Below are 18,864 nucleotides of genomic sequence, written 5' to 3' on the forward strand. Positions count from 1 at the left end.
GTTGCGAACAACAGTGCATACAATATCTAGTCTCATAGCATAACTTTGTATTTTAGAATGTCGGATGCTTTTTGATGAACATTAATGTTCAGTTTGCGACTCATTACCTAGATGCCTTTTTTCTTATCGTTTTTAACAGCATAATTTTAGTGCTGTTTTCTTATTGCAGAAGTCACAAACTACCCTTTACAGTTAGGACAAACACTGTAAATTTGTATTGAATTTACCCATTTTTCTAATGTCAATGATACGTTTTTTTTTCTTTGCACCGTAAAAAAAAGGAGAAAAATCTTATCTGATAAACTTTGATGTACGGTAAATTTTGCCCTTTTGGTAAAATCATAATAGCTACTTGTGTATTAAGAGCGCAAAATTATACATTGCCGATTGAGAGAGAAAGTTCTCTCGAAATTGGCAATGAATTTGCGCTCGTAATACACACAAGATTTTTTCTACAATCAAGACAGTTTGCACAATAATTAAAAACGTCCCACTTTTACAAAAAAATAATTTTATGTTCGATTGCATAATAATATATGTTTTATGGTATCGTTTAGCGTCCATAAAGTGGCTCTTTATGGACTAGTCCGTAATGATACACTTCTCGCAAATCTCGCAAATCCGTAAATAGCGTGACCATAGCAACAAAAACAGCACACTTTGAAAGCATCACAATTTTCGATGCAGAATATAATTTTTCTACAATCGATATAGAAAGTAGGCATTTGACGCTTGGACTTGACAACGCAAAAGTCAAATTTTCCGAGGAACGTCACTTTGTCGCTCACGCGCGACAAAATGTACAAAACGCTCGCTAATCCAATTAATCAAATATTCACTGGCCAGTTCATTCCATAGCAACAGGTAAACAAACTTTGATTTATACAAATTTTTGAGTTTTGTGCTGTGGTTTGGTGAAAATGAAAGAAGAAATTGGGACGTTTTTAATTATTGTGCAAACTGTCTTGATTGTAGAAAAAATCTTGTGTGTATTACGAGCGCAAATTCATTGCCGATTTCTCTCTCAATCGGCAGTGTATAATTTTGCGCTCTTAATACACAAATAGCTATTGTGCACCGGTGCACTATCTTGATGAAAAATGATTTTTTTTTCTGTAAACCGAGACTTTTTTTCCCGAATTTTTTATCTAATCTATCTAGTAGATTAGCATAATATTTCCAGTTATTGTTTTGCCTTTTTCCAGTTAATCAATAAGTAAAATTTCTTTAGCGTCCCAAAAAACCAACGCCATAATTGCCATAATCTTTCCGGCCGATAGAACGGACTTTGCCGTCTTTGGCGCTGGATAACCAGCTTCTGTCCATTGTTTAAATTATTGTTTTGATTCTGGTGTAAAACGGTGAAGCCAAATTTCATCCATGGTTACAAATCTTCGCACAAAATCACCTGTATTTGCTTTAAAACGATCTAAACAGCATTCCGAAATTTGCATGCGAATTCGTTTTTGATCCACCGCGGCACCCACCTTGCATGCTTTCGAGATGCCGATACTTTTACTCATCGATCAGATAATACCATATCATGTACTTTTCGAACGATTTCCGGTGTTGCCGCAGTTTTTGGTCGTCCCTCACGTGAGTCACCTTCAGTGCTTGTACGACCACGCTTAAATTCGGTAGCCCACTTCTTAATGGTTGAAAATGAAGGTGAAGAGTCCCCATATGTTAAACCATATGTAAAAAAATACATAATTACGGCCCGATACTCAATTTTCTCCATTTTGTGGAATGTCCACAACACGTAGGTTTCAAAAATCGATTTGAAGAACAATTTTTTACAGAATCTTTAGCAATGGTCCATAAGCTTATAATACATGTGCCTACTTAGGGAAAAAATTCAAGGTGATAGATTCATTTTTTTATTATTGAGGCCGAGAATTTCTCAGACCATCCTTGTACATTACAAAAATCTTTGTTATGGCATGTATAATGCGTTGTCAATGTATATTTCAACACCCAGAATATTGAAAATATTCTTGGAATACTTCACTTGCTACTTTGATACCAACTGGCATTCTCAGAAATCTGTAACGACCAAATGGTTCCGCAAAAGTATATAGTTTACTGGATGTTCGCGACCACAACGTGTACAAATTTTTATATTACTTAATTTACCCTCCGACCTCTGTTGTTTGATGGGGTGATTCCATGATGTAGACGACGATGTTGACGGGTTGTACGGCTTCTCTCTCGTTATGTCGTTATTGTTCTTTATTTTTTGCAGTTGTTTCCGTGCAGTTTCTGTTAGCGTACAGCATTCAATTGTAGCTCAGCAGAGGCAACAAGCATCCACACAAATCGACCACATTTACGGGGTTGTTAAAATCATAAAATTTTATTAGGATACAAATAAAATACACCAACTGCACTGGAAAAAACTCAAATTTTCGGAAAATGGGGTGATTGTTTTTAATTTGATAAATAAGATAAATTGCGTCATTCATTCATTTTTGTGAGCCACCCTGTATAAGCAGTTCTAAAAAATATAAATGCATTAATAGAGAAGAATGGATTCCCAATATTTTGCATATTTAAGATCGGATTTCTTCTAGAAAATTTTGAGAGCAAATTTAAATTTTAGGAGTATAATTTTTCAAAGCCGTATTTGTTCGATTGTACTTTAGGGGAGACGGAGGTTCAGTCGAAATAAATTTCGGCCACATTTATAACCGTGGTTTTCATTTTTATATTATTATAAATATGTTATTACTTATAATTGTTAAAATATTTTATTTAAATATGTATATCCTGCAGTTTATTTACGTTATTAATTTTTTATATTTTCGTAATACTTATTCATTTATTAGTAATTAGTATTATTTATTGGTTGCTTCAATGTAGAGATTATTTGAAATCAGAAGTACATCGGGTGGGAGGGATGAATGCCCAACGCGCGAAGTTGGACGAAGAGTTTGGACGAGTCACTTTTTCATAAAAAGTAAACTTGTTTTTTATTAATAACACTGTACAAACATAATGAAACATATTTACAATAAACAAAGTCGCATTAATAATCACAATCTGAATGGTAAAATACAGAACAACCTAAATCATCGCCATCATCACTTTCTGATTCATCAGAAGATGCTGTATTTACAACAAGATTTAAATTACTGTCATCGAAAGTGTCGTCTATTATATTTTCTTTTATAACATACTCCTTTTCTACTTTTTTTACGTGCTGACAGATTGGCCACCATTCGTTTGCTGTAATTTCCTTAAACCTATAATTAAGAATAAGTAGATACTATTAATAATAATTGCATATGATATAACTTACTTGTTCTACATTTTGAATGTGACGTTTCTTTGGGCCACATAATTTTTCACCAGAGCCCATATATTTTCAATTGGGATAAATCCCGGGTGGTACGGTGGTAATCGCAACACAGTGTGACCATATTCTTCCAATATCTGATCCACTCTAAATTTGGGATTCTTATTTTTATTTTTTACAAGAGTATATCATTCTGGTTTGGTCATTCTAGGATCATATTCTATGTTTTTTGACCTAAGCCACTGTTACATGTCGGGTGTTTTAGTGCCACTAGTGGGCTCCTTCTCAATTTTGACTGTATGGTATGACGCGTTGTCCAACACAAACACACATTTCGGGGGCAAATTTGGCAGACACATTGTTGTTAATCATTTCTCAAAGTTTACCTGGTTCATATCATGGTCATAGTCACCACTTTTGCAACCTATAATAAATAAAAAGAAAGTAACAGTGTTTGTATAAAAAAAAGAGGATAAAATTTTACAAAAGGCACTTTTTGATTTCGTACAAACTGCTGCACAAAACTCTTCTATAGCACCCTCTGATCACGTTCCTCACCTTCGAATGTTGTACAAATGCTTCCTGTTGGCACAAAAAAATAGCTACATTTCCCATTCGTGCACTCTTTAATTGGAGCTGTTACGAACAGAACCTAGCTTTTTATAGTCACAACACATGTGAGTGTAATGCGGAGTTTTTAGTGGAGGCAGGGCGCCCTGCCCCCATTACAAACATACTTCTAAACGAGGAATTTCTTGCTACGTGGATCATTTCGTCATTGGAATTGAAATTGTGTGCGTAGTTGGTTGCCTACATTTGGCGCAACAAATAGGGTGCGAACCATAAGGCGATATCTAATTTTATTTACAAGGAGGCATTTGCACAATTTCTAAAGGTGAAGAACGTGATCAGAGGTGGTGATGTAGAAGAAAACAGTTTGTGCGAAATCGTGAAGTGCCTTTTGTAAAATTTCACCAAAAAAAGTAATTACCTGAAGGAAACATTAATAGGGCATTGGGAACAAAACCCATTTCTTCTCCTGCGTGGACTATAATTAGACGCCTCCCTTTTCCAATTGGTGTCTTTAAACATTTCCCACTTTCATCATACCATCCCTTTGCTGTTGTGTGCATATTGTGGATATATGTCATGCTCACATACATCTCGTACAACCTGACATTTACGTTGTGTCAAAATCAATAGCATAGATTTAAATTCAGATTGTCATCTGCACGGAATTTATGTGAGCATGACGGTACTTCTGTTTTTTTTTTTCTTTTTTGAAAATAATATCTTTATTTTAATACTTTTAGTTTATAAAATCTTTATGAACTGCGTGAAAATTCAAATCTAGGGATTTTTTTATGGAATCTTACAACAAATTGACCGATGTCACGGAGGTTAATCATTTAGGAGAGTGTTCTGTCACAGTATACCATACAGTAGGGTCAGCTCGTCCAATATTGGAACAACGTGCCCTTACCCAACCATTTTTATTAGGCGGGATTTTTGAAACGATCTGGAATATTGGTTGCCTAAATTACAAATGCAGTTCGTCCGTAAGATAATGTAAAAATAACTGATATAAACATCGGATGAATATTAAGAAACTGAAGCCACTATTTGGAGTGTGGTATGAAAACCACAAAGAAAATATACTGCGTACGGTGAGAGATTGAGTGACAGAAAAGTCACTAAATCTACGCGAAGAAAACTGTAACATCCGCGCGAAATTTGTAATTTCAAAATCATTCTAATCTTAAGCGCTACAAAACATAAGTTTCACATTACTCGAGAATTTTTGTGGTAAAACAGACTTATCGGAGATCATTGTTGCACAACGAAACGCGTTCGTATTGTGAGAGCCGCTCACAAACTCGGAGAAACCAGGTAGCAACCCTGGGCAAGCGATACGCTTACCCAGTTGAGAGCAGGCCCGACCATGGCTTTACGGGCTGATCTTGGAATTATTTCTCGCAAGCGCCCTCTCAAATGAACACGTACCTTAAAGAAGCACTGGAGATGAGAGTCAGAAAAGTGGTCTAACTTTAATAATGGAACTTTCAGTAGTTTTACATTTGTAACAGAGACAGTGACAGCCAGCTGTGAGTGACAGCGTAGGAATTTCAGTGTATTTTATAGTGTTAGGTTGCTGCCAACTTACATGTCAACTGTCAAGAAATTCCAATCTCACACCGGAACCACTATACCATTTTGAACAATAAAAAAGAATTGTGCTTATATTTATTTTATTCATTACTAAAAGTCTATCACTTTACCAAGTTAATTTCAACATAAACATATCGACTATTTCGTCAATGCCTTCAATTTTCGCCAAGTGTGAACCGTTTGAAGAGTCAGAAAGTGAACGCTGTTGTTTTCATCTTCCATGGGAAAAGTACTTTGATGTTTTTTTGGTTGAATGTTTGTTGTTAGTTAAATTAGTGAAGTGATTCTGAGAACCTTTTCATAGTAACATGGACTGCAATGGTAGACCACCTCGTGATTGCAGGCACAATGAAAAAACCTGCTTCATGGGCTTCTTTAAAGAAAATAAGCAATATAAAGAATTATATTATTCTATAATCAATAAAATATTATTTGGCATGCAATTTTTACAGCTCAGTGAAAATGCCAATAGTTGTAATGATTTAGGATCTATTTTACTAGCAGTTGAATCTAAAGAGAGTAACCAGTGTCAAATTATTAAGATAGTCTTAAGCTGAACAACTTTTGCACATAAATATGTGGAAGTAAATATGACAGACTACAGACATCTGGACATGGGGGAACAAAATTCTTTAAGTTATGTCTGTGGATACTTAATGAAGAAATGCTTGATGAAATATACCTGTGACACATGCAGTTATTTATTTTGTCGTTGCACGTAATGTCATCATAGATGATAAACTTGTCTGTCACTTCAAAGCCTTTTATGATGATCCACCATTTGGTAATCCTTAGATGCTACATGAAGCATTCACCTTTTATGTTTATGCCCTAGAAAGACAATTTGCTTCACTATTCTCTACCAACTCAATTTTACCTTCATGTGACCGACATATAAAAGCAGCCCTCGCAACTGTGTCCATACCAGCATACCACACCCCTGTGTACAGTTTCCACATTATTATTTATTCTATTTATTTATTCGAACGCGCATTTTCTATTCAGCAAAAATAATAAATAACAATTGCAATATTAAATACCGAACATCTAAGACGTCAAATTTGACGCATAATTTTGACATGTTGGGAAATTTTATTTAGTAACAAGGTTTGTCACTACACTTTGAAGCCAAAATTCAAGGTCATGTCTTTACCCAACGGTCGATTACTGTTGTTCTTGTCCGTTACGTGCAGTTCTTGTGGGCGTTTCAAAAGCTGTCCTTACTGTATATGGTATACTGTGGTACTGTCACAGTGTGCTGTATGTTCTCTGGTACTGTCTAGAGACCCTAGATATACTTTGGAAAAGAGTTGTGACACGGACATTTTCTGTCTTTGTTTTTTTTACATGACGGTCAGTTATGAAATAGCTATAGTCATTGCTGTCTTTATCTAATTTAGTAATTTAGTTTCAAAAACTTCAAAATAAATTTATAGGTTAAGTTTAATTTTCAAACAGTGGCGTAGAGCGTAGAGCTCGAAATAGTCAGTCTTTGAACTTTTGTTGACAGTACTCACACTGACAGGACCTTGTATATTAAGAATAAATGTTATGCAGTTAAATACTTCTTACAACTTGCAACCGGCATCTCTGGTAAAATAGAAAAAGACGGAATAATCATTACACTTTATGAGATGTCACAACTTGCAGTTAAGTTGGGACACCATTCTGTACCTATAAGTACTTTCGCTGTCCCCAACGTAAGATTTGGAGAATGTATCATATTGTCAATGTCTAATCGTTTTGCTCCTGATCAAAATAACATTTTGTGATTAAACGAACTGAGAAGATACCGTGGAACAATTTTGAAACACGTTTAAGTAGGTTCTCTATCTAATACTTTATATTAAACGGTGATTTTACAACGTGTTCACGTTTACATCATGAATATCTGTTGTGATATGTAGAATGATCTCAGTAGAAATATATAGACTCATGTGCCTCCATATGAAATAAAACTTACAAGTTAAACTGTGTTGCTTTTTTTAATTAAAATAACAATGGAGATCTAACAAAAACAAGCAAGGTCCATCGAACTGCTGTAACTCGAACTATTTAGGAAATGTTCCACAAACAATTAATTAAATGGCCGAAGAATACATGAGGTTGGATTCAACACTTTTACTACCCTTGTAATATGTACTAGATTTTTTAATTGTCCTTCGAATTTTACGTTTTACTTTTCCTAAATAAATTCTAATTCGGTATAAACAAAACATATTTATAATTTTGTGTTTTACTGTATGACAAGAAGGGAAAAAAATGTTTTTAACAAGAGAATCATTAAAAACGTAGTATTTATAGTACTTCAAAAAATCAAAATTCTTTTCTGGAAGATGTTTACATAAATTTTGGAATTAACTATCGAATAAAAAGCGACACAGACGACAGTCAAATAAACAGGTAGACGGAAACTGGAGACCTATTTTATTCCACTCTTGGGGCCTGAAACGTCGAGAAAATCGCATTATACATATATTATTCCACAGTTTACCTTCGTAACGTAAAAATAAAATCTGTTTAAGCAAATGTTACAGTTTGTGTTGGAGTCAATGAAACCAAAATTTTTATTTCCCGAACTTGTCAAACAGCTGATTTAAATCTTCTGTATACATTAATCTCCGAAACTACTGGACTGATGGGGATGGAATTTTAGCTATATTTTAGAATGCCGCAGATTGAAGTGAAGTTTGGATGATCATCCTCATTAAAAATTTCTTAAAGGGTATATCATTTGCCAAAATTAGTTTTCTCTTTACAAGTACTAGCGCCACCCACCCGCCTTTTATTTTCTTAGAGGATATCATTTGCCAAAATCAGTTGTATCTTAGGAAGTACTAGCCCCGCCCACCCACCCTATATTTTCTTAGAGAGTATATCATCTGCCAAAATCACTCTTACCTTAGCAGGTATTAGCCCCGCCCACCCACCCTCTTCTCTTTCAGGGTTTCTCAGTTGCCAAAATCAGTTTTATCTTAGCAGCTATTAGATAGGATAAGACTGTTTTTGGCAAATGACATATCCTCCAAGAAAAGAGAGGGTGGGTGGGCGGGGCTAGTACCTGTTAGGATAAGACTGATCTTGGCAAATGAGATACCTTCTAAGAAAAGAGAGACCAGGTATATCATTTGCCAAAATCAGTCTTATCTTTACAAGTATTAGCCCCACCAACCCGCCCTTTATTTTCTTAGAGGATATTATTTGCCAAAATCAGTTGTGTCTTAGGAAGTACTAGCCCCGCCCACCCACCCTATATTTTCCTAGAGAGTATATCATCTGCCAAAATCAGTCTTATCTTAGCAGGTACAAGCCCCGCCCATCCACCCTCTCGCTCCTTGTAGGGTATGTCATTTGCCAAAATCAGTTTTATCTTAGCAGCTATTAGATAGGATAAGACTGATTTTGGCAAATGACATACCTTCTAAGAAAAGAGAGGGTGGGTGGGCGGGGCTAGTACCTGTTAGGATAAGACTGATTTTGGCAAATGAGACCTTCTAAGAAAAGAGAGACCGAGTATATCATTTGCCAAAGTCAGTCTTATCGTCACACATATTCGCCCCACCCACCCGCCCTTTATTTTCTTAGAGGATGTCATTTGCCAAAATCAGTTGTGTCTTAGGAAGTACTAGCCCCGCCCACCCACCCTATATTTTCCTAGAGAGTATATCATCTGCCAAAATCAGTCTTATCTTATCAAGTACAAGCCCCGTCCACCCACCCTCTCGCTCCTTATAGGGTATGTCATTAGCCAAAATCAGTTTTATCTTGGCAGTTATTAGATACGACAAGACTGATTTTGGCAAATAACATATCCTCTAAGAATAGAGAGGGTGGGCGGGCGGGGCTAGTAGTACCTGTTAGGATAAGACTGATTTTGGCAAATGAAATACCTTCTAAGAAAATAGAGACCGGGAATATCATTTGCCAAAGTCCGTCTTATCTTTACAAGTTTTGTCTGTTTCATCTACTTCATCTACTAAAAAATTTAGTGCGGCGCTCACATTACGATGTAGTAGATGGTACGCATTTGAAACTTTCATTTTATTAAAATGATTTAAATTCAGTAACTCTGGCGTTAATTTTGGCGCTAACTGCAAATCCAAATCGTCTTGAAAATCAGCAAAATTTTTGATATGCGAAACATTTACAATATTTGTTGGTAAGTGGTATTTTTCTGTTATATCAACAGGCAACTCGATAATTTTGTTATTTACCAAAGCAGACCGTATGTTCTTATATAAATGTGGAGCGTCAGCAGCAAAATAAACATTCTTACTTTCGTCATTTGGGTTCACTCTATTGAATTTTGGAATTGCCTTTTCGTACTTTTGATACCAAGAACCTTCCATATTGTTCGGTTGAAAGTTCCCATGTCCAAAGTTACATTAACTAAATTTAAACCGATTCGATCACACATAACGATAATTTCTTTTACAATTCTAGATAGGTAATGCATCTCCGTCTATGGAATCCCCAGTAAAATGATAACATACGATTTGCTTCCATCGTAAGCTTATACCTCCTAACATAAAAACCAAAACATGTGTAGCGACTTCATTTAAATTTGTTAATGTTGTATTTCCTAAAAGTAATGAGGAACCTGGACAGTATTCTTTACCTGGATTGATTGCTGCTTCGTCTAAAAATAAACAACAATCTCTTTCATAATCATTAAAATTTTGAATTTTGATTGTTAAATATGTAAAAATGTCATGTAAAATTCCTGGTAAAAATAGTATGTGCTGAATTTTACGATATAGAGTTCTACTTGAAGGTAACGGAAAATTTATCTTCAGAAGATAGTTATATCCTGACGTTCCACAGACAAATTTTATTTTAATGGCTTCTTCTATTGTTTTGTTGTTCCATCGTTTTAATTGTTTACGTTTAACACTTAAATTTTGAATTTGATTTTCGTTGAAAATCCCTTTTATAACTCTGTTTAATGAACCGTACTTGTTTTTGTAATTTTCCACTGGAGCTTCTAAACTAGAAATTTTTGCTTTCAAAATATGAATTTCTTTTTCAGCCCCCCGCGTTATTTGTTCTTGTAACTTTAAATTTTGATTTTGCAATTTCCTGATGAAGATGTCTTTTTCTAAAATTGTGTGCTGAAGTTCATTAACGACATTTTCTTTGTAAAGAACCGGTAATTTTGACGTAAATTCAGCCACATTATAAATTGTTGGAATTGCATTCTCACATAATTTTGCACTGACTTCAAATATAAAATTTTCTTTTTTGAAGTGAACCTGTTGACCAAGGATTAGATGTAAAATATAATTTTGGACAACAACCTCGCAAATATAAGCCCTTTTGCCAATTTTCCAAGATGGATATTGCATCTGTTGTCTCCATTTATTACGTTTTCGGGGCATTTAAATAATGAGAAACCATTTGCGTCTGTATTACTGCAGTTTCGTACGCAGCAGACGACGACCATTCTTTTCGACGTCTATGTGCTAAATGACAATTAAAATTTGTCAAAACATGACTCAAAAAATCAACCGCGGCCACCATAGTAAAATAAAATTTACCATTAATTTTGACGTTTCGTGTCACAACTCTTTTCCAAAGTATATCTAGGGTCTCTAGTACTGTCTATCTGCGATGTACAAAATAATGACCCCTGCGACTTTCCGCATTTTAGGCGGGACCACCAGATGGCGCAGCATGACAAGCACCCGATATTTCTACAGATTTAATTGCCAGATTCAGATTTGAATATTTTTCAAACATAAATAAATGGAACTAAAATTCTTTTGTTGTCGACTGTAATTAATAAGATATATTTGTACGCATCACTTTGGCAATTTGTATACTTCCCATAGTCCCGTATGTAATTATTATAGCAAATTGAATGAACGACAAAATCATATTTTTCTAAAGAATTTTTTTTACTATGTCCAAATAATCAACCTCCGTGACCGATATTCATTCCGAGGGATCTGGCAACACTGTTCACAGTTTCACTGTGGCAACACTGTGCGCAACCCTAACACCGTTTAGTCAAGATCGTCCGGTGTCCGGTACTGCGGTCGTTCTATGCTCCGGTCTCCGGTCTATGCCTTTGTTTTTGTTTTGCATTTCGAGCACGTTGTAAATAACAGGTCTGTGGTAAAAAGTATTGTGCTGTGTCGACATAGCCAAATGAGTGTGTAAAGGGTGGGGTAAGTATTAATTGTAGATAACAATTCGGCTTATTTGCGTTTTTTAAGTACTTAACCTCAATTCGCTAACTGTGTACCGCCAAAACAGAAAAAAGGAGGGATGTTATTTATTGACTGAATTATACGTTTAATTGTGGTTGAACTACAGATGTTTGGCTGAGTGAAATGAACAATTAATTACCGAAATTTTTGTGTAGTTAATTGTAATGATTTGTCAGGCTAGGTCGCGGGTCCGAAATATCAAGCTTTATGGATGCTTGCAGGGTTGCCAGATTTTCAGAATCTTATGTCACCAAAGTGTTACCACTTTGTCGCCACTTACTAAAATTTTTCAACACCAACAACGTAAAAATAGGTGTTTTTTTTCAAATTGATTTGAGCAAATGCTTAATGCTAAATTTAACGAGTGGCAAATACATCTTTTTTCAGAAGAACAGACACTAATTTATGCTTCCCAATTCAATTGCTCGCTCTGTCAACTCCTAATCTTATGAGATTGTTAAATGGCAGGCCCACTTCCTCCAAAAAGTTTTTTAGCTTTCGATGAAGAGAAATAGCATCACAGTCTGCTAATTCCACAATTCCCAAATACTCCATTGTAATTTCGGTTTTTTTCTTACTAGAGTATTTAATACACAGGCACATACACTTTGTAGCTGAAATATCGGTAGTCATCAATAACACTAGTTTACAAGGTTTTATATCCGAAGACAAAAATAGTTGAATCTAAAGGATTTGGGTTCGGGAAATTCAAATCTGAAAGCAGAAAAAATCCATCACGTCAGGTTTTTGAGATATTTATATAAACATACCCCGGATTTTTTTTCTTTTATACAACTCTTATAACTTTTTTATTTTTAAATATATATGAACATATAGTTCTTTAAGCAAATTTGTATCATTTTAAAAGACCATTTAGGTAAATAAATAACATGAGTGTCAATTTTTCAAGCTACTAGATTGTCATCAATGTGTTATTTAAAATTTTTCAAGTACTGATTTTAGAATAATTGGTTGCTTTTGACTTATCAACGGGAAGTGATAATAAAAATGTGATGTTGACCTCACAAAGATCTTTTAAAATGATACAAATTAGCTCAAAGAATTACAGGTTTATCTATAAGAATAAAGAAGTTACAGGGATTGTATCAAATAAAAGCAACACCCAGTATATATTATAAACATTATGACTGAAAATTAAAAATGGTTAACACTGACGTTCTTTTATTGGCAGTACTGTCAGTTTCCCTTATAATAGACCAACAGTAACACATTTTCGTCCCAAAAACCTTTATACCTTCATTTTAAGCATATTTGAACAGGTCTTCCCGCTTTAAGTACTATAATTTTACCACAAATGTAACAAAACTGATTTGCACTTACTTTCCACGATCTCGAAGACATTTTTTATGCGACAATTGTGCATTAACATGAATCAATTTAACGCAAACGTGAAGGTAAAGCAAAGTTCATTATTTTGGATTTATGAAAAAACCTGACGTGATAAGGATTATCCGTTTTTGGATTTGTTGTCAGTAAGTAATTTAGAAGTAAAAAATATTTTTTTTATTTTTGGATACGAAAAAAAGTTTAAATTTGTAAACTAGTGTAATTAATGAATATTATTGATGTCCATTATCACTGATTAATTCCTCCAAAAGAGTAGGTGCAAATAACATTCCGAATAATGGAGGTACATTTTGTTCTAGAGGTGTTGCTACCGATTTTTTTTAGCAAATCGATGTCACACGCAGCGCCATCGATGTAATCGATGTGTTCAATTTGCGCGGGTATTTTAAAATACGAATTTTTTTTTTAATTTTAATATCACAAACTGAAATACAAAAGAGTATACATAAATAACATGAAATAAAATTTGAATTCTATAGAAAAAAAATTATTTGGACCACATGGTTATTAACGGTGGACAACATTTACAGCCGTATGTTCATATTTAAGAAAACTAGAGTATTTACCATTTCATTCTTTAGTCTACAACGTTTGTTTGATAAAATCTGCCCAGACTTGGAAAATACGCGTTCACTAGGAACAGATGTAGCAGGGCGTGCAAGGTGTTTCATAGCTGCTTCTTTCAATTTGGGAAATTTAAGTCCTTCAGTACTCCACCACTTCAATGGATCCTCATATCTGCCAATAACAGGCAAATCCTCGTATCGTTTTATTTCAATATTAATATTTATATCCTCGCAGACAAATTTACTTTTTTGTTCTTGTACTTTGCTGTCAAATAAATTCCAAAACCTCGTAACTTTGTGTCCAACCTATCCGTACAACAACTTTCAACATCAGGGTCAGCAGAATAAAGTGTAATTGTTGAAGCAGTAGAACAGGATGCCGTTGGTTCAACTGAAGTTAGTTCAATGTCTGGAATTTCTTCTGGTTCCTGCTGCTTTAGCCCCGAAACAATTCGTTGTTTTAATGACAACAGTTCTGTATCAGGGATGCAGATATGTTTAAAGCGTGGGTCTAAATATGATGCTAACTGGAAATTATGATTATAGTCAAACTTCCCTATACGCTTCTCCACATTCTTTTGTAAGATAAACTTTAGTTTAGTACCATCTTCATCAATATTGGATAATTTCAACAAATATGCCTTCAAACATTTTGTTAAAGGTAGTACTTTGGAGGCTGAGATATTTAATTCCGAAGATAATTCTTCTGTTACTGTATAGAAGGGTTATAAAACTTTCAAAAGATCAGCAATTGTTGCAAAATCATTATAGAGTAATATTGGTACATCTTTTTTGTCAATTGACGACAGTACTTGTGGTAACACATCTTTCAATTTGTAAATACTTTCTAACATGATGAAAGTTGAGTTCCACCTAGGTGGTACTTGTTTTTTCAGAGTTTTGGGAATCATTCCTTTAAAAATCAAATGGAAATTACTTACAATTAATATATTAAATAAATATAGTTTACCTTTACTTTGCTGAGCTTGTTTAAGATAGCTGCTATAGGTGGTGCTTGCTTTAAATAAATGTACTACTGCCCTGCATTTCTCAAGTATTCTTGTATTTGCTTTGGTTTCATACTCCTGTAAACTGTCCTTAACTATCAAGTTTATGGTGTGTGCATAACAGCCATAATGTTGCCATCTACCTTGTTGAACGTCTGCTACAACATTTGCCCCATTATCTGTAGTGATTGACACGATTTTGTCCTCTACATTATAATCTTGAAAACATACAAGCAACTCTTGTTTTATGTTTGTAGCACTGTGCTTTTCTGGAAAATGTTGTGTTTGTAAATTGAAACTTTGCAAGATAAATCGCTCATCAATGAAGTGGGCAGTTATGGCCATGTAAGACAGACAATTATGGGAGTCTGTCCATAAATCTGTTGTTATATGAATGTGTTTTACCTTCTTTAGCATTACTTGAAGTTTTTCATTTTCACCCACATATAATTTTTTTATAGTATTTCGAATTACAGGTCTGGAAGGGAATGGCAGTCTTTCATCAATTCCATTTATTAAATTTATAAAACCTTTGTCTTCTAGTACTGAAATTGGTTGAAGATCCTTTGCGATCATCAGCGCAATATCATTATAAAAAGACTGCACTTTTGGACTATTTAGTGGATAAGTGCTAACAGAGTACACATAAATTTATAAATTCGAATTTGTTTAGCACCATCATCTGAAATTAATGCTTTATATTCCACCGGGTGATGTCTGTCCAAATGTTGGGACAAATTGCTTGCATTCCCTGAATAAAAGACTAAACTGTGGCAAATCTACAAAAAAAAAAAACTTTTTGTAAATATTTCAAAAATATTTTTCCAAAGTACTTGACACTCACGATCCTTATACGGTCGAAGCATTCACCGGCGATAGTGGGGGACTGATGTCACATTAGTCCAAGGCGCGTCAGTCGCATTTGACTCCCGTCTTAACTCAACAATAATTTTTAGTGTTTGTAAATATTTCAACTATATTTAAAACACGTGGAAGAGAAAAAATTGCACTTAAATTCGAATATAATTTATCGTAAAAGAATTAGTGACCTTTATTAATTCTGCAACTTTTAATTTTAAAGAATGTAAAAAATAAAAAGACGTGAAAAATAAACGGATGTCAGAAATAGACACCCTTCGTTTTAGAATTGCCTCTATTATCCATTAATTACAATAATTTTTACTTCTCACTACTTATCTAATAAGTCATAAATTAAAATAAATACCCACTCTTTGGGTTATTCAAGTAGTTTTATTAAAACAACATTTTTAGTTATTAAAGAATATTTATTTAATTAAAAATTTGTCATCTGACAGGCTCAAATTAACGTTTAAATGGATTTACAAGTATAACCAGTCAAGATTAACAAAAAACCTTACAAAAAAATGTATGTTTTGAGATAATTAAAAAACCACCGAATAATATACAAGAATCAAAAGCTGATTCAATTGTAGCAATTACGGACGAACTCATTAAAATTAATTAATAATTTTTCGCATTTTTTTCACACTTTTCCGTTGATCTGATGTTAGGTCATTCGCTTTTCGTTTTTGACTTTTGCGTTCATGGTTTTTAACATTTAACCATTTAATTTTGATGTAGATCCTCTGAAGAACAACACTTCTTTTTTTAATAGAATTCACGATGCGTTTTGTGATGTAAGGATCTTTATTTATTTGTGTTTTGTGAAACCTATTAAAAATTCTTTCACATTCTTTCGCTTGCAAAAGCCATTTATCGCTTGGTTGCGTAGACCTCCAAATGACAGGTGTTGAATCCAACCTGGCATTCCATAGCTGTGATCTGCTGTATTATTTTTTGTATAAATAAGGTGAAATAATAGACAAATTGTATTAGTTAAATAATATTTATAAGATTATAAGTCACTTTCGGACTCAGATGAGTCGTTATTTATTGAAATTATAATTTCGTTAGGCCGTGTATTTACAAATGTTGATTCAACTTTTATAACATGCCGAATACAATTCTGCCATTTTTCAGAAGATATGAGTTCTGATTGTTGTCTAATGAGATTTACTACAGCGGGAGAACTTTCTGGATGATTATTATATTTTCTAATATTTGTTTTTAAGTCACAAAAAAGTTGTCAATAACTTACCGCCAAAATCAAATCCAGTAAAATATAAAGTATTGAAAAATAATATTTTAGTATTCAAAAATACTGTTTTTTTAAAGCAAAGAAACATTGGAACAGACACTCAAAAATAACGACCGACAAGTAAGACGTGAAATCAGTTATTGAAATGAAGACCAAGTCAAATCTACCCAAAGTACCTTTTGGGAATTTAAGTAAACAATTTCATTACCGAAAGCAGGTAAAACTTTCAACTCAACCCGAATACGGCTCTGTATAAAATGACCTGTTAAGCTCTTTTCATAATTTATGGTTGCGGTTTCAGGGGCACCGCTTTTTGAGTTATTGGTCCAATAAAAATTTATGTGGGTGTATCTCGAATACGGTTACAGTAACATGAGCAGTGACCAGTAGACCCACAAGAGAAGTATAAGTGGTTGCCTACATAAAAATGTTTGGATGTTACTTTCCAACACAATTACATCTTTCAATAAGTATTGATACATTACCAATCAAGAAAATTTGACACTCTTTTAAAAATTGAAGTTTGTCTTTGTCTATAACTTTCGCATTTTTAATAACGATTTTACGCGAAAACCGACATCAATTTTTGTTAATGAGAGGAAAATACTTTTGTCAGAAAAGTTTAATTCCATCAGTGTACTTGTGCGTAACTTGCAAAATTTTTCTTTTACAAAACGTTTTAATAAATTTGTTGGTAATCTCTCTAAGTACTGGTACAAAAAGGGAATCATTGGCTTTGCCGTTTGGTGCTTTATCAAAAATAGTTCAAGTACATTAGTAACCGTAGAAAAAAGGCTAACTTGAACGGAAAAGTTGCATCAGTTAAATTGTCTTTTATGTTTTTGATCGAGGTATTTTTTGGTAATCCTTTCTGATTTTTAACAAATAATGAAATGGGCTCTAGTAATTCCAATCCCCTGTTAGCCACTTTAGAATTCTCGAGTTACCTTACGCTGCAAAATTTGAGAGGGAAGTTGGATATTCCAGCAAGGCTAGTGAAATCCCCTCTGCGAGCAGAAAAGTTGACAAATAAATAGTACATTCCCCGTAAAAATTTATGAATATTCCATAGGGCTCGTCGAACACCGTTTTGAAAGGCTCCATGCACTACGTGGAGACCACACGACCCCAATATTAGTTAGTGATTCCTCCTCTTTCAGTGTTTCAAAAAACTTCGAATTAACATTAGATCCGTCCATAGAAATCTATTAAAAAATGTAACTGCATACCACTATAGGGAAAGATATGACCTTGAAAGGGACCCGCAAAATCTATATGTAGACGTGTCCACGGAGCTTTGGCCCATTCCCATGGAAAAACGGGAGCCTTGGGTGGCATATGTCTGGACTCTTGACACGCGTGGCATTTGCCCACTCTCTCTTCAATGGCCTGGTCAATTCCCGGCCAACAAACATATGACCTTGCTAGTGCTTTCATTCTCACAATACCTGGGTGACCGCTATGTAAAAGATCGAGGACTTCTTCCCTCCCTCCTGGTGGAATAATAACCTTGTTGCCCACTAATAAACAATTCTTGTAGGCTGAGATCTCATTTCTTCTGGTTAGAAATGGCTTGAACTCTTGAGGGATTTCTTTTGAGTCTGGCCATCCATGCCATGTCCAATGAAGTACTCTAGAGAGTATCGGATCTCTATTTGTTTGATCTGCGACTTGCTTGGCGGTGAAAAGCGGTTCTGGCATACTTTCTAACATCAATACACTGGCTTCTTCCGGTATCTGGATCTCTGGATGGTTTAAAGGAAGCCGACTCAGCGCATCTGCTTGCGGGATTTGTTTTCCAGGGACGTAGCATAATTTATATCATATGCACTCAGAATGAGTGACCATAGAAGCATTCTAGGTGACAGGATTTTTCCTGATGGCTTCTTTTCACTTAAAATTCCCAATAGCGGTTTATGGTCGGTTCTTACTTCGAATGTGCGACCATACAAGTAGTCATGAAACTTTCTGACACCCACCAAGATTGCTAGGGCTTCCTTGTCCAGCTGTGAGTAATTTCTCTCTGTTGAAGACAGTGTACGGCTGTGGAAGGCAATAGGTCTTTCAAAACTTTGGTCATCTCTCTGACTAAGGACAGTACCTACTCCATAAGCGCTGGAATCAC

At 34.6% G+C, this 18,864-nt stretch overlaps 2 protein-coding genes across 2 annotated transcripts in view; one reads left to right on the top strand and one right to left on the bottom strand.

The window, feature by feature from the left end:
- The window catches only part of LOC135143210 (myb/SANT-like DNA-binding domain-containing protein 3), a 152,322-nt gene that overhangs the window by 68,278 nt on the left and 65,180 nt on the right, over window positions 1-18,864 (top strand). The gene's annotated exons all lie outside the window — the stretch shown is intronic.
- LOC135143207 (E3 SUMO-protein ligase ZBED1-like) lies at window positions 12,097-14,965 on the bottom strand. The gene is made up of 5 exons (XM_064075084.1): window positions 14,584-14,965; window positions 14,426-14,526; window positions 13,920-14,254; window positions 13,634-13,878; window positions 12,097-12,293 (listed from the first exon to the last, which is right to left on the bottom strand). The coding sequence occupies exons 1-5, from the start codon at window positions 14,963-14,965 to the stop codon at window positions 12,097-12,099; spliced, it is 1,260 nt and encodes a 419-aa protein (XP_063931154.1).

This window comes from Zophobas morio, unplaced genomic scaffold (genome assembly GCF_036711695.1).
Source record: "Zophobas morio isolate AGI-343-1 ecotype UQ-CSIRO unplaced genomic scaffold, CSIRO_AGI_Zmor_V1 ptg000058l, whole genome shotgun sequence".
NCBI lineage: Eukaryota > Metazoa > Arthropoda > Insecta > Coleoptera > Tenebrionidae > Zophobas > Zophobas morio.